The 24,392-nt window shown below is 45.4% G+C and overlaps 1 protein-coding gene across 1 annotated transcript; it reads right to left on the bottom strand.

The window, feature by feature from the left end:
* Nucleotides 1–18,653: 18,653 nt before the first annotated feature.
* On the bottom strand, nucleotides 18,654–22,784 carry LOC125541804 (translation initiation factor IF-2-like). Its single transcript, XM_048705116.1, has 2 exons — nucleotides 21,170–22,784; nucleotides 18,654–19,026 (listed from the first exon to the last, which is right to left on the bottom strand). The coding sequence occupies exon 1, from the start codon at nucleotides 22,655–22,657 to the stop codon at nucleotides 21,173–21,175; it is 1,485 nt and encodes a 494-aa protein (XP_048561073.1). The 5' UTR covers nucleotides 22,658–22,784; the 3' UTR covers nucleotides 18,654–19,026; nucleotides 21,170–21,172.
* Between the last annotated feature and the right edge of the window lie 1,608 nt (nucleotides 22,785–24,392).

The raw sequence follows: 24,392 nt of genomic DNA, 5'->3' as shown, positions 1-24,392 counted from the left end.
GAATCGAGTTTTTCCTAGTGCAACCACATTTGCCTTTATGGGAAGGCCTTTATTCGGTCCATTGTCATCCCTCTGGTCAGTGCCTCCAATGAGGGAAGGTTATGGGCGTGCGGTACCCTGGCCCGGTAAGCAGACATAACCTTGTGTGCCTGTTGTTGATGTTATGGTACCTTGTCCCCGCTTAGGACCGTTTATGTTTTGCCACGACGGTGGCCATTGGTGTCTTTGGTAGACAAGGGGCCACCCAGGACTAGCCCAGTGGCCGAGAGAGTGTCATGGTAATGGAGGGGTTTTGTCGGAATGTTGTTGGTCCACCCGAATGGGAGTGCGAGGCCATGGGTTCCATGGTGTGGGTACAGTGCGCTACCTGTGCAGAGCGTATTAAATCTATCGATAGCCAAGTCCATGATTACGGACACGCTCGAAAGTAGGTCACACCATGGGTCAACGTTTAAATAAATTTTGCACACTAAGTTATGAACGTCGCACTGTTGAGAATATGATGGTGGGTAAACCATCTTGATGTTGGAGGCCAAGTGTTGGTCATGGTTGTGATCGCCGAAAAGATCACCGTTTGAGACCAAGTGTGGGTCATGGTTGTGATCGCTGGAAAGATCACTGTTTGACACCAAGTGTTGGTCGTGGTTGTGATCGCCAGAAAGATCACCGTTGGTAAGCAAGTCTGAGGGAAATTTTGTCACGAGCTCATGATCACAGCATGTATGATATGTTGTTGCATTGCTAATTGGTTAAGTATCATGATATTGTTTGTCATTATGTTTATGTTTGTTGTAAGCATGCAAGTACATTCAATGTACTGACCTGGCGTGTCATGCCAACTTTCAGGAAAGTCTCGTTGGAAAGGAGTGTTGTCCGAGTCTAGATCGTGTCCTCATCGGTGTCCCTGTGCTATGGAGTTCCGCTGCCACGTAGTTGTTTTGATCGAGGCCCCTCTATGTTCACTAAATAATGTACATATTGTTCAGCCGCATCGTGTGTGCCACTTGGCCTCATCGCTGTTGTAATATAAACTATGATCCGCTAGCATCAATAAAGCGGTTGTTTTCTGTATCAAGATGTTGTGTGTTTCCAGAAGACATGGTCTCTAGGTTGGCAATGCAAGGTAAACCGATTGCTCTGAGCCGGGGTGCCACAGACACCTCCATCTCTAAACATGTGGACATATTTTTTATTATCGGCTTCCGCTTGAGGAGAAGCGAGGTCTAAGCTTGGGGGAGTTGATACATACATTTTGCATCATGCTTTTATATCGATATTTATTGCATTATGGGTTGTTATTACACATTATGTCACAATACTTATGCCTATTCTCTCTTATTTTACAAGGTTTGCACGAAGAGGGAGAATGCCGGCAGCTGGAATTCTGGGCTGGAAAAGGAGCAAATATTAGAGACCTATTCTGCACAACTCCAAAAGTCCTAAAACTCCACGAAAGTCAGTTTTGGAATATATAAAGATATTGTGCGAAGAAAGCACCAGAGGGGGGCCAGCCACCATCCACGAGGGTGGGGGCATGCCCTACCCCCCTGGGTGCGCCCCTGTCTCATGGGCCCCCTGGCAGGCCTTCGGTGCCCATCTTTTGCTATATGAAGTTTTTCGCCCTGGAAAAAATCAAAAGGAAGCTTTTGGGACGAAGCGCCGCCGTCTCGAGGCGGAACCTGGCGAAACCAATCTAGGGATCCAGCGGAGCTGTTCTGCCGGGGTAACATCCCTCCGGGAGGGGGAAATCATCGCCATCGTCATCACCATCGATCCTCTCATCGGGAGGGGGTCAATCTCCATCAACATCTTCACCAGCACCATCTCCTCTCAAACCCTAGTTCATCTCTTGTATCCAATCTTTGTCTCAAAACCTCAGATTGGTACCTATGGGTTGCTAGTAGTGTTGATTACTCCTTGTAGTTGATGCTAGTTGGTTTATTTGGTGGAAGATCATATGTTCAGTTCCTTTATGCATATTAATACCCCTTTGATTATGAACATGAATATGATTTGTGAGTAGTTACATTTGTTCCTGAGGACATGGGAGAAGTCTTGCTATAAGTAGTCATGTGAATTTGGTATTCGTTCGATATTTTGATGAGATGTATGTTGTCTTTCCTCTCGAGGTGTTATGTGAACGTCGACTACATGACACTTCACCATTGTTTGGGCCTATGGGAAGGCATTGGGAAGTAATAAGTAGATGATGGGTTGCTAGAGTGACAGAAGCTTAAACCCTAGTTTATGCGTTGCTTCGTAAGGGCTGAGTTGGATCCATATGTTTCATGATATGGTTAGGTTTACCTTAATACTTCTTTTGTAGTTGAGGATGCTTGCAAGAGGGGTTAATCATAAGTGAGATGCTTGTCCAAGGAAGGGCAGTACCCAAGCACCGGTCCACCCACATATCAAATTATCAAATTAACGAACCTGAATCATATGAGCGTGATGAAAACTAGCTTGACGATAATTCCCATGTGTCCTCGGGGGCGCTTTCCTTTACATAAGAGTTTGACCAGGCTTGTCCTTTGCTACAAAAAGGATTGGGCCACCTTGCTGCACCTTGTTTACTTTTGTTACTTGTTACCCGTTACAAATTACCTTATCACAAAACTATCTGTCACCGATAATTTCAGTGCTTGCAGAGAATACCTTACTGAAAACCGCTTGTCATTTCCTTCTGCTCCTCGTTGGGTCCGACACTCTTACTTATCAAAAGGACTATGATAGATCCCCTATACTTGTGGGTCACCAGTGATCCAGGAGTGGATCACTGGACAGCGGTCAAAGTTATCCTTAGTTACCTAAGAGGATTAAGGAAATATTTCTCGGTTATGGAGGTAATAAAGAGTTTGTCGTAAAGAGTTATGTCGATGCAAGCTTTTACACCGATCCGGATGACTCTGAGTCTCAATCTGGATACATATTAAAAGTGGGAGCAATTAGCTAGAGTAGCTCCATGCAGAGCATTGTAGACATAGAAAATTTGCAAAATAGATACGGCTCTGAATGTGACAGACTCGTTGACTAAACTTCTCTCCAAGCAAAACATAATCACACCTTAGTACTCATTGGGTGTTAATCACATAGCGATGTGAACTAGATTATTGACTCTAGTAAAACCCTTTGGGTATTAGTCACAAGGCGATGTGAACTAATCACATAAAGATGTGAACTATTGGTGTTAAATCACATGACGATGTGAACTAGATTATTGACTCTAGTGCAAGTGGGAGACTGAAGGAAATATGCCCTAGAGGCAATAACGAAGTTGTTATTTATATTGATAAATGTTTATTATTCATGCTAGAATTGTATTAACCGGAAACTTAGTACATGTGTGAATACATAGACAAACAGAGTGTCCCTAGTATGCCTCTACTAGACTAGCTCGTTAATCAAAGATGGTTAAGTTTCCTAACCATGGACATGTGTTGTCATTTGATGAACGGGATCATATTATTAGAGAATGATGTGATGGACAAGACCCATCCGTTAGCTTAGCATAATGATCATTTAGTTTTACTGTTATTGCTTTCATCATGACTTATACATGTTCCTCTGACTATGAGATTATGCAACTCCCGAATACCGGAGGAACACCTTGTGTGCTATCAAACGTCACAACGTAACTGGCTGATTATAAAGATGCTCTAAAGATGTCTCCGGTGGTGTTTGTTGAGTTGGCATAGATCAAGATTAGGATTTGTCACTACGTGTATCGGAGAGGTATCTCTAGGCCCTCTCAGTAATGCACATCACTATAAGCCTTGCAAGCAATGTGACTAATGAGTTAGTTACAGGATGATGCATTACGGAACGAGTAAAGAGACTTGCCGATGACGAGATTGAACTAGGTATGAAGATACCGACGATCGAATCTCGGGCAAGTAACATACCGATGACAAAGGGAACAACGTATGTTGTTATGCGGTTTGACCGATAAAGATCGTTGTAGAATATGTAGGAACCAATATGAGCATCCAGGTTCCGCTATTGGTTATTGACCGGAGATGTGTCTCGGTCGTGTCTACATAGTTCTCGAACCCGTAGGGTCCGCACGCTTAACGTTTGATGACGATTTATATTGTGAGTTATGTGATTTGATGACCGAAATTTGTTCGGACTCCCAGATGAGATCACGGACATGACAAGGAGTCTTTAAATGTTCGAGAGGTAAAGATCGATATATTGGAAGGTTATATTCGGACACCGGAATGGTTCCGAAATGTTTCGGGTATTTTTCGGAGTACTGGGAGATTACAGGAACCCCCCCCCCCCCGGGGAAGTAGTGGGCCTTAATGGGCTTTAGTGGAAAGGAGAGAATGGCCTCAAGGGGTGCTCCCCCCCCATGGCTGGTCCGAATTGGACCAGGAGGGGGCGGCGCCCCCCTCTTTCCTTCTCCCCTCTTCCTCCTTCCCTCCTTCTCCTAGTTGGAATAGGAAAGGGGGGCCGAATCCTACTTGGACCGGGAGTCCAAGTAGGACTCCCCCCCTTTGGCGCCCCCCCTTGGGCCAGCCTCCCCTTCCCCCCTCCTTTATATACGTGGGAGGAGGGCACCCCAAAGACACACCAAGTCTTCTCTTAGCCGTGTCGTAGTGCTTAGGTGAAGCCCTGCGGCGATAACTTCATCATCACCGTCGCCACGCCGTCGTGCTGATGGAACTCTCCCTCGTCCTCAATTGGATCAAGAGCTCGAGGGGCGTCATCGTGCTGAACGTGTGCTGAACACGGAGGTGCGTTCGATTACATCAACCACGTTACTAAACGCTTCCGCTTTCGGTCTACGAGGGTACGTAGACACACTCTCCCCTCTCGTTGCTATGCATCTCCTAGATATATCTTGCGTGAACGTAGGAAAGTTTTTGAAATACTGCGTTCCCTAACACATCTGAGATAAAACACGGCCATATCCACACATTCTCGATAGTTGTTTTTGTGCTTACATTGCATCTCTTTTGGCAGTCCTAGTTATAAAGTATAATGTATATATTTCTATCATGACTACATCATCAGCCTAAGCATGATCACTTCTTGATCCCCCTCATCAAATAAGTGATTTTAGTAGTTTTACTAACATAGAAGAAAATCATCTTAAATGATGTGTAGCTAGCCTTGAGTCACTCAATCGGGAGCTAGAAGTTTTTACAGACTCCCGCTTTTAATTTCGTGTTCTAGGATCTTCCCAGTGCCCACTCACAAAAGTGAAAACATGCAGTTGGATATACAAATTCGCACAACAACTAAAACAATATGTAATAGTACATAAAAATGGAACAGTGCATTATTTGGAAAGAACAACAATATGGGCGAAGCCTTGCAGGCCAAATGTACATACTCTGGTTTCGGTTATCGGAATGAACCCATATTTCCTGGTCTAGAAAGAAAACCAAACATGCGATTTTTACGAGAAGTGACAAATCTTAATGTGTATCAACAAGATATTCATCCAATTATTGTCAAGATGTCCTTTCAATAATATCTCATCTACTACCGTCACTTCTATTATAAAATCACCCACATAAGAACTATTAAGTATTTCCCTATCATGTCGAGGAAGTCTTGCATGGAAATTATCAATAATTATCTTTCTGGAGAACTCATGATTGGGGAATTTGAGTAATAATGATTTAAGTCTCCCTTGAGCCTTAGTCATGCTCTCTCGGGTATGAGGCTAACAATTATAAATATAATTCCTATCCTCATGCACTTGATGAAGAGGGTAAAATTTTGGGTGAAACTTGGAGTAAAGATCAAAACATTATATTTCATATGAATCATCTAGAAGCCTAAGCCATTCCAATGACTTATCCTCTAGACATAAAGGGAATAATTTCTTCTTAACCTGATCATTAGACACACCTAAAGTCTTAAAGAGATTATATATCCTCAAGCATAAGCAAATGTTCCCTAGGATGGATAGTTTCATCACCTGCATAATGGTTAGCTCTCACATGCTCAAGTGTGTCAATAGATATTTGACAAGCTTCATTTTTATTTTTTCAAAAGGCGGAGACCCTATTCTAATATTCATAGGAGACTACGCAAGACCTCCCAACAAGTTATTAGCAGCAAGAGTTTCCATAGGGGACTAAAAGAACGAACGAGAAAAAAACACAGTAAGTGTTTCCCTTACCAAATTCCACTTACCAAGATCTCTACGCTCCCTGGCAATGACACTAGAAAAAAGTCTTGATAACCCACAAGTGTAGGGTATCAATTGTTGATCTTTTAGATAAGTAGAGTGTCAAACCCAACAAGAAGAAAAAATAATTGGTCGTTGAAAAATAGAAAGGGATCGCTTCAAAAGCTGTAAAGGTTTGTCTGTATGTTTGTGTGATCACGAGAATAATTACAATATTTTTTTAATGGTGTGGCAACTAAGCCAATCTTTATTTATGTATTGTTCTAATGGTGCTAATACTTATACGAATCAAAGCTCTCTTGAGGACCATGAGAATTTCACCTAGTTCCATTGACATTAACTTTCATTGTTTTGATATAAGTTTTGTGTGGTGGGGCCTAAATTTATGTATTATCCTTACTTGAACAAAATACATACCTATGATTATAAACTCCATGCAGCTTCCAAAAATACAAGAGAATAATTAAGATAACATATAACCACAACATTAAAATTTGGGGTTCCCCATTAATCCTTGTCACCTTATGCAATAACTCCACAAGGGAGGCGTTGTCTTTTGGCGATGGGCAGCGATATCCTCTAGTGAGCGAGACCCGAGATCTCAGCACCCGTGCTCCAGTCCAGTAGGTGATGAGCTCAGCCGTAGAACAGACATCAGCAGACAGACAGATCACAAATCATCCATTACGCACACTCGCCAACTTTATCATCTAGGGCGTGTTTGGTTCCAGTTTGCTATCGTAGCTGCATTGCATGTGAAGGAAATATGCCCTAGAGGCAATAATAAAGTTTTTATTTATATTTCCTTATATCATGATAAATGTTTATTATTCATGCTAGAATTGTATTAACCGGAAACTTAGTACATGTGTGAATACATAGACAAACAGAGTGTCCCTAGTATGCCTCTACTAGACTAGCTCGTTAATCAAAGATGGTTAATTTTCCTAGCCATAGACATGTGTTGTCATTTTATGAACGGGATCACATCATTAGAGAATGATGTGATGGACTAGACCCATCTGTTAGCTTAGCACTATGATCGTTTAGTTTATTGCTATTGCTTTCTCCATAACTTATACATGTTCCTATGACTATGAGATTATGCAACTCTCGAATACCAGAGGAAAATTTAGTGTGCTATCAAACGTCACAACGTAACTGGGTGATTATAAAGATGCTCTACAGGTGTCTCCGATGGTGTTTGTTGAGTTGGCATAGATCGAGATTAGGATTTGTCATTCCGATTGTCGGAGAGGTATCTCTAGGCCCTCTCGGTAATGCACATCACTATAAGCCTTGCAAGCAATGTGTCTAATGAGTTAGTTGTGTGATGATGCATTACGGAACTAGTAAAGAGACTTGCCGGTAGCGAGATTGAACTAGGTATTGAGATACCGACGATCGAATCTCGGGCAAGTAACATACCGGTGACAAAGGGAACAACGTATGTTGTTATGCAGTTTGACCGATAAAGATCTTCATAGAATATGTGGGAGCCAATATGAGCATCCAGGTTTCGCTATTGTTTATTGACAGGAGATGAGTCTCGGTCATGTCTACATAGTTCTCGAACCCGTAGGGTCCGCACGCTTAACGTTCGATGATGATCGGTATTATGAGTTATGTGTTTTGATGTACCGAAGGTTGTTCGGAGTCCCGGATGTGATCACGGACATGACGGGAAGTCTTGAAATGGTCGAGACATAAAGATTGATATATTGGATGACTATATTCGGACACCGGATGAGTTCCGGGGGTCACCGGATATATATCGGAGTGTCGGAAGGGTTATCGGAACCACCGGAGAAGTAATGGGTCTTATTGGGCCTAGAGGAGAGAGAGGGGGGCTGCCAAGGGTTGGCCGCACGCCCCCCATGGGCCTAGTACGAATTGGACTAGGGGGAGGGGCGGTGCCCCCTCCTTCCTTCTCTTCTCCCCTCCTTCCTTCTTCTCCTAGTAGGACTAGGAAAGGGGGAGTCCTACTCCTACTAGGAGGAGGATACCTCCCCCATTGGCGCACCTATGAGGGCCGGCCGGCCTCCCCCTCCCTCCTTTATATACGTGGGGAGGGGGCACCCTAGAACACATCAAAGTTGATCTTAACCGTGTGCGGTGCCCCCCTCCATAGATTTCCACCTCAGTCATATCGTTGTAGTACTTAGGCGAAGCCCTGCGTCGGTAATTTCATCATCACCGTCAACACGCCGTCGTGCTGACGAAACTCTCCCTCGGCCTCATCTGGATCAAGAGTACGAGGGACGTCACCGATCTGAACGTGTGCAGATCACGGAGGTGCCGTGCATTTGGTACTTGGATCGGTTGGATCGCGAAGATTTTCGACTACATCAACCACGTTACTAAACGCTTCCGCTTTCGGTCTATGAGGGTACGTGGACACACTCTCCTGCTCGTTGCTATGCATCATATAGATAGATCTTGCGTGATCGTAGGTAATTTATTTGAAATATTGGGTTCCCCAACAGTGGCATCCGAGCCAGGTCTATGCGTAGATGTTATATGCATGAGTAGAACACAAAGAGTTGTGGGCGATAATAGTCATACTGCTTGCCAGCAGGTCATACTTTGATTCGGCGGTATTGTTGGATGAAGCGTCCCAGACCGTCATTACATGATCGCGTTCATGAGACTGGTTCTACCGACGTGCTTCGCACACAGGTGGCTAGTGGGTGTATGTTTCTCCTGCTTTAGTTGAATCGAGTGTGACTACGTCTGGTCCTTGTTGAAGGTTAAAACAACACACTTGACGAAAAATCGTAGTGGTTTTTGATGTGTAGGTAAGAACGGTTCTTGCTAAGCCCGTAGCAGCCACATAAAACTTGCAACAACACAGTAGAGGGCGTCTAACTTGTTTTTGCAGGGCATGTTGTGATGTGATATGGTCAAGACGTGATGAGATATAAATTGTTGTATGAGACGATCATGTTTTGTTAAAGTTATCAGCAACTGGCAGGAGCCTTATGGTTGTCTCTTTATTGCATAAGATGCAAGCGCCATACAATTGCATTACTTTATCGCTATGCGATAGCAATAGTTGCAAAAGCAATAGTTGGCGAGATGACCATGTGACAACACATTGATAGAGAAAAAGATGATGGAGATCATGGTGTCATGCCGGTGACGATGGAGATCATGACGGTACTTTGGAGATGGAGATCAAAGGCACAAGATGATAATGGCCATATCATGACACATATTTTTTTGATTGCATATGATCTTTATCTTTTATGCATCTTATTTTGCTTAGTACGGCGGTAGCATTATAAGATGATCGGGTGTGATAAGCTCTACGTTCACATACAACGGGTGCAAGACAGTTTTGCACACGCGGAATACTCGGGTTAAACTTGACGAGCCTAGCATATGCAGATATGGCCTCGGAACACTGAGACCGAAAGGTCGAGCGTGAATCATATAGAAGATATGATCAACATAGTGATGTTCATCATTGAAAACTACTGCATCTCACGTGATGGTCAGACATGGTTTAGTTGATATGGATCATGTGATCACTTAGATGATTAGAGGGATGTCTATCTAAGTGGGAGTTCTTAAGTAATATGATTAATTAAACTTTAATTTATCATGAACTTAGTCCTGGTAGTTTTTGCATATCTATGTTGTAGATCAATAGCTCGCGTATAGCTCCCCTATTTTATTTTTGATATGTTCCTAGAGTAAAATAAGTTGAAAGATGATAGTAGCAATGATGCGGACTAGGTCCATGATCTGAGGATTATCCTCATTGCTGCACAGAAGAATTATGTCCTTGATGCACCGCTAGGTGATGGACCTTTTGCAGGAGCAGATGCAGATGTTATGAACGTTTGACAAGCTCGGTATGATGACTACTTGATAGTTTAGTGCGCCATACTTTACGCCTTAGAACTGGGACTTCAAAAAGCATTTTGAACGCCACGGAGCATATAAGATGTTCCAAGAGATGAAATCGGTATTTCAGACCCATGCCCGAGTCGAGAGGTATGAGACCTCTGACAAGTACTTTGCGTACAAGATGGAGGAGAATAGCTCAACTAGTGAGCATGTGCTCAGAATGTTTGAGTACTACAATCGCTTGAATCAAGTGGGAGTTAATCTTCTAGATAAGATAGTGATTGACAGAGTTCTCTAGTCACTATCACCAAGTTACTGGAACTTTGTGATGAACTATAATATGCAAGGGATGATGAAAATGATTCCCAAGCTCTTCGTGATGTTGAAATCGACAAAGGTAGAATTCAAGAAAGAGCATCAAGTGTTGATGGTTAATAAGACCACTAGTTTCAAGAAAAGGGGCAAAGGAAAAGAAAGGGAACTTCAAAGAATGGCAAGCTAATTGCCACTCCCATGAAGAAACCCAAAGCTAGACCTAAGCCAGAAACTGAGTGCTTCTACTGCAAAGGGAATGGTCACTGGAAGCGGAACTACCCTAAATACTTGGCGGGTAAGAAGGATGACAAAGTGAACAAAAGTATATATGATATACATGTTATTGATGTGTACTTTACTAGTGTTCATAGTAACCCCAGGGTATTTGATACTGGTTCAGTTGCTAAAATTAGTAACTCGAAACAGGAGTTGCAAAATGAACAGAGACTAGTTAAGGGCAAGGTGACGATGTGTGTTGGAAATGATTCCAAGGTTGATAAGATCACCATTCCACACTCCTTTTACCTTTGGGATTAGTGTTGAACCTAAAATAAATGTTATTTGGTGTTTGCGTTGAGCATGAATATGATTGGATCATGTTTATTGCAATATGGTTATTCATTTAAGTCAAAGAATAATTGTTGTTCTGTTTACATGAATAAAACCTTCTATGGCCATACACTTAATATAAATGGTTTATTGAATCTCGATCGTAGTGATACACATATTCATAATATTGATGCCAAAAGATGCAAAATTGATAATGATAGTGCAACATACTTGTGGCACTGCCGTTTAGGTCATATTGGTGGAAAGCGCATGAAGAAACTCCATGCAGATGGACTTTTGGAATCACTTGATTATGAATCATTTGATGCTTGCGAACCATGCCTCATGGGAAAGATGACTAAGACTCTGTTCTCCGGAACAATGGAGCGAACCACTGACTTATTGGAAATAATACATACTGATGTATGCGATCTGATGAGTGTTGAGGCTCGTGGCGGGTATCATTATTTTCTTACCTTCATAGATGAATTGAGCAGATATGAGTATATCTACTTAATGAAACACAAGTCTGGAACATTTGAAAAGTTCAAAGAATTTAAGAGTGAAGTGGAGAATCATCGTAACAAGAAAATAAAGTTTCTACGATCTGATCGCGAAGACGAAATATTTGAGTTACGAGTTTGGCCTTCAGTTGAAACAATGTCGAATAGTTTCGCAACTCAAGCCACCTGGAACACCACAACTTAATGGTGTGTCCGAACGTCATAACCGTACTTTATTAGATATGGTGCGATCTATGATGTCTCTTACCGATTTACCACTATCGTTTTGGGGTTATGCATTAGAGACAGCTGCATTCACGTTAAATAGGGCACCATCTAAAATCCGTTGAGATGACACCATATGAACTGTGGTTTAGCAAGAAACCTAAGCTGTCGTTTCTTAAATTTTGGGGTTGCGATGCTTATGTGAAAAAGTTTCAGCCTGATAAGCTCAAACCCAAATCGGAGAAGTGCGTCTTTATAGGATACCCAAAAGAAACTGTTGGGTACACCTTCTATCACAGATCCGAAGGAAAGATCTTTGTTGCTAAGAGTGGATCCTTTCTAGAGAAGGAGTTTCTCTCGAAAGAAGTGAGTGGGAGGAAAGTAGAACTTGATGAGTTAATTGTACCTTCTCCCAAATTGGAAAGTTGCTCATCACAGAAATCAGTTCCAGTGATGCCTACACCAATTAGTGAGGAAGTTAATGATGATGATCATGAAACTTCAGATCAAGTTACTACCGAACCTCATAGGTCAACCAGAGTACGTTCCGCACCAGAGTGGTACGGTAATCCTGTTCTAGAAGTCATGTTACTAGACCATGACGAACCTACGAACTATGAGGAAGCGATGATGAGCCCAGATTCCGCGAAATAGCTTAAGGCCATGAAATCTGAGATGGGATCCATGTATGAGAACAAAGTATGGACTTTGATTGACTTGCCAGATGATCGGTGAGCCATTCAGAATAAATGGATCTTCAAGAGGAAGACGGACGCTGATAGTAGTGTTACTATCTACAAAGCTCGAATTGTCGCAAAAAGGTTTTCGACAAGTTCAAGGTGTTGACTACGATGAGATTTTCTCACTCGTGTCGATGCTTAAAAGTCTGTCCGAATCATGTTAGCAGTTGCCATATTTTATGAAATCTGGCAAATGGATATCAAAACTACATTCCTTAACGGATTTATTAAAGAAGAGTTGTATATGATGCAACCAGAAGGTTTTGTCAATCCTAAAGGTGCTAACAAAGTGTGCAAGCTCCAGCGATCCATCTATGGACTGGTGCAAGCATCTCGGAGTTGGAATATACGCTTTGATGAGTTGATCAAAGCATATAGTTTTATACAGACTTTTGGAGAAGTCTGTATTTACAAGAAAGTGAGTGGGAGCTATGTAGCATTTGTGATATTATATGTGGATGACATATTGTTGATCAGAAATGATACTGGATTTCTGGATAGCATAAAAGGATACTTGAATAAGAATTTTTCAATGAAAGACCTCGGAGAAGCTGCTTACATATTGGGCATCAAGATCTATAAAGATAGATCAAGACGCTTGATAAGACTTTCAATGAGTACATACCTTGATAAGATTTTGTAGGAGTTCAAAATGGATCGGTCAAAGAAGGAGTTCTTGCCTGAGTTGTAAGGTATGAAATTGATAAAGACTCAAAACCCAGCCACGGCAGAAAATAGAAAGAGAATGAAAAGGCATTCCCTATGCCTCAGTCATAGGTTCTATAAAGTATGCTATGCTGTGTACCAGACCTATTGTATGCCTTAGCATGATTTTAGCAAGGGAGTACAATAGTGATCTAGGAGTAGATCACTGGACAGTGGTCAAAATTATCCTTAGAGGACTAAGGAAATATTTCTCGGTTATGGAGGTGATAAAAGAGTTCACCGTAAATAGTTATGTCGATGCAAGTTTTTTACACCGATCTAGATGACTCTGAGTCTCGATCTAGATACATATTGAAAATGGGAGCAATTAGCTAGAGTAGCTCCGTGCAGAGTATTGTAGACATGGAAATTTGCAAAATACATACGGATTTGAATGTTGCTGACCTGTAGACTAAACTTCTCTCACAAGCAAAACATGATCACTCTTTGGTTGTTAATCACATAGCGATGTGAACTAGATTATTGACTCTAGTAAACCCTTTGGGTATTAGCCACATGAAGATGTGAACTAATCACATAAAGATGTGAACTATTGGTGTGAAATCACATGACGATCTGAACTATATTATTGACTCTAGTGCAAGTGGGAGACTGAAGGAAATATGCCCTAGAGGCAATAATAAAGTTGCTATTTATATTTCCTTATATCATGATAAATGTTTATTATTCATGCTAGAATTGTATTAACCGGAAACTTAGTACATGTGTGAATACATAGACAAACAGAGTGTCCCTAGTATGCCTCTACTAGACTAGCTCGTTAATCAAAGATGGTTAAGTTTCCTAGCCATAGATATGTGTTGTCATTTGATGAACGGGATCACATCATTAGAGAATGATGTGATGGACTAGACCCATCTGTTAGCTTAGCACTATGATCGTTTAGTTTATTGCTATTGCTTTCTCCATAACTTATACATGTTCCTATGACTATGAGATCATGTAACTCCCGAATACCGGAGGAAAATTTAGTGTGCTATCAAACGTCACAACGTAACTGGGTAATTATAAAGATGCTCTACAGGTGTCTCCGATGGTGTTTGTTGAGTTGGCATAGATCGAGATTAGGATTTGTCATTCCGATTGTCGGAGAGGTATCTCTAGGCCCTCTCGGTAATGCACGTCACTATAAGCCTTGCAAGCAATGTGTCTAATGAGTTAGTTGCGTGATGATGCATTACGAAACGAGTAAAGAGACTTGCCGGTAGCGAGATTGAACTAGGTATTGAGATACCGACGATCGAGTCTCGGGCAAGTAACATACCGGTGACAAAGGGAACAACGTATGTTGTTATGCAGTTTGACCGATAAAGATATTCATAGAATATGTGGGAGCCAATATGAGCATCCAGGTTTCGCTATTGTTTATTGACAGAAGATGAGTCTCGGTCATGTCTACATAGTTCTTGAACCCGTAGGGTCCGCACGCTTAACGTTCGATGATGATTGGTATTATGAGTTTATGTGTTTTGATGTACCGAAGGTCGTGCGGAGTCCCGGATGTGATCACGGACATGACGAGGAGTCTTGAAATGGTCGATACATAAAGATTGATATATTGGATGACTATATTCAGACACCGGATGAGTTCCGGGGGTCACGGGATATATATCGGAGTGCCGAAAGGGTTATCGGAACCACCGAAGAAGTAATGGGCCTTATTGGGCCTAGAGGAGAGAGAGAGGGGGGCTGCCAAGGGTTGGCCGCACGCCCCCCCATGGGCCTAGTCCGAATTGGACTAGGGGGAGGGCGGCACCCCCTCCTTCCTTCTCTTCTCCCCTCCTTCCTTCTTCTCCTAGTAGGACTAGGAAACGGGGGAGTCCTGCTCCTACTAGGAGGAGGATTCCTCCCCCCTTGGCGCACCTATGAGGGCCGGTCGACCTCCCTCTCCCTCCTTTATATACGTGGGGAGGGGGCACCCTAGAACACATCAAAGTTGATCTTAACCGTGTGCGGTGCCCCCCTCCACATATTTCCACCTCGGTCATATCGTTGTAGTGCTTAGGCGAAGCCCTGCGTCGGTAACTTCATCATCATCGTCAAGCCGTCGTGCTGACGAAACTCTCCCTCGGCCTCAGCTGGATCAAGAGTACGAGGGACGTCACCGAGCTGAACGTGTGCAGATCGCGGAGGTGCCGTGCGTTCGGTACTTGGATCGGTTGGATCGTGAAGACGTTCGACTGCATCAACCGCATTAATAAACGCTTCCGCTTTCGGTCTACGAGGGTACGTGGACACACTCTCCCGCTTGTTGCTATGCATCACATAGATAGATCTTGTGTGATCGTAGGTAAGTTTTTTGAAATACTGCGTTCCCCAACAGCATGTCCATCTCCAGCCAGCCTGGTTCTTCATATGCAGCCTCATATGCAGCAGATGCAACCTATTTGGTTGCCTGCATCGCATGAAGGGGCACTTACCCCCCTGCTGTTTGGTTGCCGTTTTTGTGCTTAGGCTGTGAGCAGATGCAAACTTTAGATGTTTTGTTGCAAACAGTGTTTGTGTTCTGCTCACCCCATTCAAATGTGGTGGCCTTACCGCCACATGATCAGCACAACAGCAAGCACATATAAGATCAAACAAAGAAAACAACCAAATGAAATCAAACAAAGCAAGCAAGTAAATGATAGCAAACTACTTAGATTAACAGCAAGGCCATCCTCCTTCCCTGCTCCACGCTAGGGTGCTGCTCCTGGCCAAAATATTAACAAGTTCCCAGCACAAGTACCGTAAGTCTAGCCACACACTATAAAAGTTCAACACTAAGACCTTACTTAACTACATTGCATGCCCAATGTCATCAACGCAGTTGTGCCTGCTTCAACGAAACCTACACATGACCAAGGAGTCGTGGTTGTAGATTTGGACCTTCAGTCCGAGTCCTGAGACACGCACAATGACGAGGTATCCGGGGACAATCTGGTGGCGGTGGCATAAGTAATTCCAGCCCCGGCCAAGTACCATGTGCCTCTCGAAGTTCTGGACCTGCACCCAGAACACGCACCACTTGTTCGCCGACAGCCTGACCACGCGCGGGAGCCGATTGATGACCAGCCAGGTGTTCATCACCTGCACGAACTTGCGAGGGACGACGAGCATGGCGAGGTCCTCGTTGTCCTTGATCTGCTGGTAGAAGCGTAGCGGCTCCCGCCCCCCCCCCCCCCCCCGCCCCCCCCTTGGAGATCGTCCCCTTGAACGAGGCAGGCTCATGAAGGCGATCCTGCCAGGAAGGTCCACCGTTCTGAGCCACCTGTTTGTGGGGATGAAATCCTCGGCGTCCTTAGCTCCGGCCACCACCTGAGCTCCTTCACCCGCCACATCCCAGTCACTCTTCAATATCTTGTCAAGTAAGATGACAAGTATTAGTGCACAAACTCTTTGCAAATGCCGCTTATCAAATGCCACCGATCAGTTGCACTAGCACTACAGCAAATGGCACTGATCATAGACATTTGCCCAAGAGCAAATGCCACTAATCGGTGCACAAACTCTTTGCCAAATGCCACTTATCAATGGCACTTGCTCTTGGGAAAATGCCACTGATCAGGAGACTTGCCCAACAGCAAGTGCCACTGATCAGTGGTAGTTGCCCATGAGCAAATGCCACTGACCAGTGGCATATGGTTTTCTGCAACTGCCACTCATCAGTGCACTATCCTAAGCATGGAAAGATCTAAAAGGAGCAACAGCAAGTGCAACTCATCAATAGCACCCATGTGCACCCATGCACATTTGGCAGCATCCTAAAATGGTCCTACTACATGCATGCATAACAATCTAGAGCATGCAACACAAACCCTAGCTTGAACATGTATAACAATCTAGAGCATGCAACATGAACAACAACATGAACATGATCCTAGCTTGAACATGAACATGCCATTTGCATGAACACAGATCCTAGCAAGACTCTACCATGAACACAGATCCTACCAAGGCACACTAGCATTAGGGATTCTAGCATGAACACAGCTCCTACCATGAACACAGATCCTAGGAAAGCACTAGAGCAGAAGAACATTATCCTAGGACACACGCTGTAGCAAACAAGAACAGATCGGTCGGATTGTATTTGATTGGGATCGCATCCAATCGGATCTACTCGAATCCTATCTAATCCTGTTGAATCCACTACGTACTAGCACATGCCTAAGAAATAAACCCCTAATCTACATCTACGAGCAAGCATTGGGGGGTTTGACTCACCGGAGCGAACCGAGGTCGGGGTGAAAACCCTGGCGGGAAGGAGAGAGGTGGCGGAGCAGAGGAGGAGCCGGCCCTGGCGAGGGCCTGCGGCATCGGCCCCGTGCTCATGGCCACGCCGGAGGTCGAGGAGGACGGCGCACCGACAGGAGAAAACCCTTGGACGGGGGTCAAGAAACCCCCCTGCCCAATGGGTCCCAAGAAGCGGCAGCTCCGTGGATGGCGACGGCGCCGAGCCCAGGACCACGAGGTCTGGAAATCGGCGGCGGAGCAGGCACGGCCGGCACCGCATTGGCCGGCACTCGTGGTGGCCGACAACAAATGGGGGATGGCGCTCGCAGCACCGACGCCAGGTCCCTGCCCGAGTTCTGCAGCCCGGCCACCCAGCACTCCTGGATGCTGGCGATGCGCTGGTCGACGGGGGTCAGAGGATGGCGCGGCGGTGGGCGAGGCGGAGCCATCGGAGGAGAGGAGAGGAGAGGGAGGGGCGGTGAGGCAGAGAGGGAGCGGTGGGAACAGTGCGGGCGGGGCGGTGACAGGAGAGTGGGGGGGAGGGGACGTCCCCTCTATCTCCCGCGCTGCCTGAGGCGTTCAACCCCCTCGCATGCGTGGCCGCGCCGAGTCAGACTCGCGAGAAACTGGCTTAGGCCTACTTTAAGGTTCGTGGGAGTCACAAAACACATGCAGCCCAGGCAACCAAACATGCCACGCACATCCCGCGCGGGCCTGGTTGGGCTGCATGCGGGCAACCAAACGCGCCCTGGAGTTCTGCTTCTTCTTTGTCTTCTTTTTTCCGCGGCATTATTGCTTTGTACGTACTTGAGTGTTCGCCAATAGATTAGCACCTCTCTTCCATTAGCCTATTATGCGAAGTTTATTACTGTTATTAAGCACCACGGCAACAAAATGTGTAGACTTGAGGAGAGGCACCTCAACTGCTAGCTGCCCAATGGCCACTTCCCTGCTTCCAATTCCAATCCAAGTCAAATAGCAAAACAGAATTTGCGGCAGGGCTCTAGCTTCCACAAATCATGTTTATACTTCTCCCTGGCATAACAGCATCTGCACCGTTTTTTTTTAAGAGTCCAAGCAAAATTGCTGGTGTTTCATTGATTTAGCTGGGAGAGGGCGACAAAAAGGGGTTGATCAGAAAAATAAAAAAGGAAAAGAGGGCAGCTACAGCGCCAATTCCTCAGCCCAAAGCTGGCTAGGGTAATGGCCTATCAATGATACAGCAGAAATTCATCAACCCAAAGACACAACCACCCTGCCAACACTCTCCATCAGTTCGGATGAACTGGTCAGGTGCATACACTTGCAACCAAGAAGAGGTTCAGGGTTCAAAACGCAATAAATAATTGCGACAATGCCTCAGCTTCCGTTGCCCACATCATCATAACTCTAAAGGTTGCATGCAACTTGCAACCAAGAGGTTCATGGTTCAAAACCACACCCTACAATGGGCGGTGCTGTCACTACAACAGTTAACAACAGTTTTCCAAATATATTCTTGGAGTTAAACACAACACAGAATCATTCAGCCCAAACGTAGGACCACTATCTTCAAACGGTTACCCGAGTTAAGTACCATATAAGTTATATTTAAATATGGCGTGCAAAAGATAATATGTCCGGTTATGTCTATGTCTCAACTAATTCCTTCGTAGTAAGTTGACGCTACTGAGTAAGCCTTGTGTCCGCAGCAACTCCTGGTAGAGCAGAAGTGGCCGAACAGGGGCGCAAAAGGCTGGTAACAGTATGCCTGCAGATATGAATGAGCAAGGTCAGCATATTTGAACAACTATACAAGATCATTTCACATTTACAAAACACACATTCGTAACTATAGAATCAATCAATTATGTACGTAACTCGTGTTCTGATCAAATTGAGCACGCAAGAAATTAGTAACTGAAATAATCTGTTTACAAATGGGAATTAGTTATGTGTGACTTGATGCTTTCGCACCGATTGTTTTAGTAAAAAACCATCATCGCCACTGTAATTACTACAAATATACATTCCCTTCATTTCATCGTCCTCTCCCTATCAAATGTTCTTGCGGCAACGAAGCAAAACCTTGCCTCACAACTCCCAGGAAATAACATAAAGGTGGCTCAAAAAGGGTAAAAACACATCTTCAAATTCTAATTTTCAGTTTCAGGAATCTACACACAAGAAAATAGCAGTTTATTCCCAGTACCTTGGATGGGAGCAGATTAGTATGAAAAGAGCAGCTTCGACAAAACAAGTTGATAACAAAGTTTTATTACGTACTCCCTCCATCTCAAAATAAGTGTCTCAACTTTGTACTAAGTTGAGACACTTATTTTGAGACGGAGGGAGTAGCAATTAGCATAATAACTACTAGGATCTAGAAAAGCTGGTCATGGATAAACTTGCTTAAGCCAATTAGATGTAGAGTGCTTTTCTGCTATTGTAGTGGAATGCATAGCACTTGTGCTGATTCAAGATGTAGAAAGCATATGATTTGGAAATACTTAAGAAAAAAATTATTCAGTTTACTGGCAGAAATGTTGAATGTGATTTATAAGCTATAATTTGATGAAACAGTTGTGCGGCCAGATACGAGTGTCTCAGTTGGGTTGAGGAGAGACATTGAAGTATAAAAGCTTAGTTCAGGCGCGCCACATGGCAACACCATATGGTACATGGTCAGCAGATGAATGGATGACATAGGGCAAGTTAGCTAGCATTTATCTCAAATTGGTTCCTATGCAGAACAACATGACCCAAAATGCTGATCGATGGTATACGAGATAGTACATATCAGACGCTCATTTTGTTTCTACTCCTTGTTTGCTCACAATTACTCCCTTAAATTGGAAAATGCAGCATTCGATCGACACAGGTGTTAAAAGGTACTCCCTCCGTTCCATAAAGTGTCGTGGTTTTAGTTCAAATTTGAACTAAAACCACAACACTTATTATTGAACAGAGGGAGTAGCAGAAATTACTGTGGCAAAAAAAAAAAGAATGGTAATGAGTATTATCTACTACAGAATTTGCCCTACTGTTGTAATTCTTGACACATAACCTTCAAGGATAATGCTAATTAGCAAATTTACATGTTCAAGTAACAGGCGCACTAGGAAGTCCTAAACATCAACACAACTAGCTGTAACCAAAGCCAAATTGGATTTGCACATACATAGAGTTAACGAATAACAAACAACAAGACCACAAATGTCATAAATACAACATTTTAGACGCCCTGCAACAGAGCCAAGATATTTGTACCAATTCGCTGGTAACAAAAACTGTGACTTCCAAGTTCACTGAAAATAAATTCTTAATGAATAAGCATGTCTTTGTTCACCCAAAATATACCCTAGAAAATATGAAACACATTAAATTCAACACTGGATGTTTACACTGATCTACTCGACACAATTTGAAGACAAAGTGTGTCCAATCTGACTCCCTATTCTCGAAAATCGACAACAAAAACACAACTGGGCGCATGAGTAATGCAATCATATTGACTAAACATAGTGATGAAATATACATCTATCTCATATTCCATAACATGTTGGGAGTGGGACAAGTTTTCGATCTACTTTTCATACACCATTGTAAAACATGGCGCAGAAGGGTATCATCCTGTCTGTTGGTACATTACAACATGAAGTGTCTATGTACGTTTACAAACTAATAAGGACTCACTGGCAGAGCTCCATTCCTAGTTGTTTGATATAGGCTGGGAAAGCTGGTCAACCAAATTAAACTAGAAATGTATAACTACAAGCCAGAACACAATGGATGGTTGCACAAAAAATGTGCTGAGAAGAAACAATCTTTGTGAGACAACTTCACAGGATATGCTAGTCATAGGAGAAAGTATAAAAGTTAGAAAATTCTCTGTGCCCGGGAATTTCAATTACCATTTAGCGGCGCCTTCTCGGATGATCATCACCATCATCATCACTGTCCCTTGACTGGCTCCTTGACCTGAGCCGCCCTCGCCGCTCCCAGTCATCGTGCTCAGCGTACTGCGGGTACCTCTTTTGTTCACCACCTCCACCTCCGTGCTGATCCTTGTCATTCCAGTTCCTCTCACGCCCCCTTTCCCTCTCCGGCACATACTCCCGATGCCGGTCCCTCTCCCTGGGCCGTTCGCCGCCGCCCCGGCCATACGGCCTCCTATCTGGGTTGCCCCTCACATTGCCAGTGTCCCTGTCCTGGTTCCTACCACCTGGCCTTTCCTGCACATTGCCACGCAGTTTCACATAGCCCCCGTTCCCATTCCGGTACTGCTGCTGCGCCTGGCGGTGGTGCTGCTGCAGCCGTGGCTGCTGCTGCCATGACATGTCAAAGCCTCCACAATTCCATGGCTGAAGTCCACCCCATAAGCCCCCAGCCATCCCCTGATTAGGCCACATCCCTGTGCCAGGGCCACCCATTGCCATTCTGCTGGCTGCCAAGTATGCCGGGTTCACATGGGGCGGCACCACTGAAGGCATCGCATCAGCACCCATCCCCGCATTGTACTGCCCAACCGACGGCGGGAACCCGCCGCCGCCGCCTCCGAGCATCGCACCGAACTGGCGCGGCCGGGGAGCCATGGGTCCCACAGCCGACCCATCGCCCAAAGACCCCACCTTGCCCCGGGCTGTTGTCACGCTGCTCGCGCTCCCGCCGCGGCCTTGGGTGGGGTTCAGGGCTGGGGCTGGGGCCGGAGCCGAGGCGTCGGAGTCGGCACCGAGGCGGCGGAGCTCGGGCGGACAGGAGAGCGAGGCGACGCAGTGGTGCCCGTCGAAGACGCGCCCGTGGAGCGCGGCCGCCGCCGAGGCGGCCGCGGCCGGGTGGAGGAAGTCGGCGCGGCAGGAACCGCGCGACCTGCCAGAGCACTTGTCGGCGTAGAAGTAGAGGCCGTCGAGCGCGCCGTGCGGCGCGAGCGCGGCCTCCACCTCCGCGTCCGTCGTCCACCAGGGCAGGTCGCCGATGTAGAGCGCCGTGGTGGGCGGCGACGACGACGTAGAGCCCCCCGGCGCGCGCCGCGGCGGCTGGTGCCGGAAGGTGGGTGCTTTCGGCTGCCGCGGGCTGGGAGGTTTTTGCAGAGGAGGCGGCGGCTGGTGCTGCGGGGTGGGGTTTTTTGGGGGCTCGGGCACGGGCTCGGGCTGCGGGTTGGGGGACGGATTGCGGCGCGGCGGTGGAGACGGGGACGGGGACGGGATGGAGAAGCCGGGGGAGGGGGTCTTGGGAGGGGAGGAGGGGGAGGGGGAGAGCGGCGGGAGGGGGAGGAAGCTGAGGTTGACGTCGCCGTAGAGGTCGTCGCAGTCGTCGTCGAAGGTGGCGCCGGGGGAGGGGGCGTACTGGATGGCCCCGATCGGCTCCGCGGCGGCCGCATTGAGCTCGCCGCCGGCGTCCATGGAGGCGCTAGCGACGATGAGGGGGGGTTTAGCGTGCGTGCGTGCTTTGGTTGGTTGGTTGGTTGGGGGTTAAACTCTGCGGACGGCGACTCTGGTTTGGTTGAGCTCAAAGAACGAGAAACCAGAGGACCTCTTCACCACATGGTCAAATAAAAGGACCCTACAGTGTCTAGACTCTTCATTCTCGACTCATCACACGAAACCAAACGCATTCTGGTAGTAGTACACAAGGTTGAATGTCCATGATCTGCAAGAATCATCGTACCAAACCAAACACATGGTAAACATTTCAAGGACAAGCTGCAAGTATGATATTTTGTGGACCTGCTATTTTCCCCCCTTAAAAGCATCTACATTGGGTGGACGGCCCCAGTCATTGGTCGGTCACAAAAATTCGACCCAGACCAATGCCTCAAACATCTGGACTGATCCCTCATATCCAACTCAAATATGGGTGCAGGTATGGGCGTCCGGGCGCGTCCGCCACGTCAGACCCGACAACCCTACCCCTTCTCAAATTGCACCAAATCCAACCCCTAGTCCTACCAGATCCATTTGCTCTCTCTTCTCTTCTTCCTTCTCTGTTGCGTCCGTCTTGCCGCTCCGCCGCCGCGCGCTGTCCGCAGCCGTTCCAAGCCTCTGCGCCGCCGCCACTAGCACAATACTCCTCTCTCCCGTGCTCGCCGCTGGGGACGTCACCGCCGGCCCGAACGCCACCGCGGTGCGTCCGACAACTCTCTGGCTCCGTCTTGCGCTCTATGTGTTCGACACATTGTCCGGTCTAGTTTTTTGTGATTTTTTAAGAAAAATGATGAATTCTGATGCTTCGTCGGTGAGATGGTCAGGATGGGGGAGAGCACATGCATGAAGATTACTGTCAAGTTTGCCCGCGTCGTGGTGCAGGTGTTTGGAGCAAAGCACTTGAGAGAACCAAATGTGCATGACACAGAAAAGTTGTTGTCTATTGGAGAGGCCAAAGGGATTTTAGAATGCTCGGATCAATTGATTGCATACATGGTAATGAAAGAACTACTCAAAGGTTTGCGGGGAATGTATCAATGTCACACCAAAAAGGCCGCAGCATACTAGAAGTAGTGGCATCACATGATTTATGGATTTGACATCATTTCTTTGGAATATCGGGTTCTCACAACGACATCAACGTGTTTCAATGATCTTTGGTATTCAGGAGGCTTTGCAATGGGGAATCGTCGTCATGAAACTACACTGTCAACGGCCATGACTACAATATGGGATACTATCTTGTCGATGGCATATATCCTCAGTGGGTGGTGTTTGTGAAGAACATACCCGAACCACAAGGCAAAAAACAAAAGCCACTTTGCAACAATGCAAGAAGCAGCTAGAAAGGGTGTGGAGAGGGCATTCGGAGTGCTTCAAACTCGTTGGAGAATTGTTTGTGGAGCTGCAATGATGTGGGAATCAGAAATTTTGTGGCAGCTCATGATATGTTGTGTTATTTTGCACAATATGGTTGTCGAGGATGAGAGTGATGATGTTGCCCGAACCAATGATTTTGAAGAGCCTGGAGAATACGTTCAAATCTTGGAAGATCAAGATGCAACTCAGCTTATGAACTTCCTACAAATGCATTAGAATCTTCAAGATCATCATGCGCACGTGCAGCTACTTAGTGATCTTGTGGAGCATATGTGGACCCATAATAGAAACCATAGAGTTGATGTTTGAGTTATGCACTTAAAATAAATTTTAT

This window comes from Triticum urartu, chromosome 2 (assembly GCF_003073215.2).
Source record: "Triticum urartu cultivar G1812 chromosome 2, Tu2.1, whole genome shotgun sequence".
Taxonomy (NCBI): Eukaryota; Viridiplantae; Streptophyta; class Magnoliopsida; order Poales; family Poaceae; genus Triticum; species Triticum urartu.
The sequence above is the reverse complement of the archived record's forward strand: the minus strand, read 5'-3'. Positions and strand labels throughout refer to the sequence as shown.

Coding starts and splice junctions, on each gene's coding strand:
- LOC125541804 (XM_048705116.1), bottom strand. CDS start 22,657: ATGGACGCCGGCGGCGAGCTCAATGCGGCCGCCGCGGAGCCGATCGGG.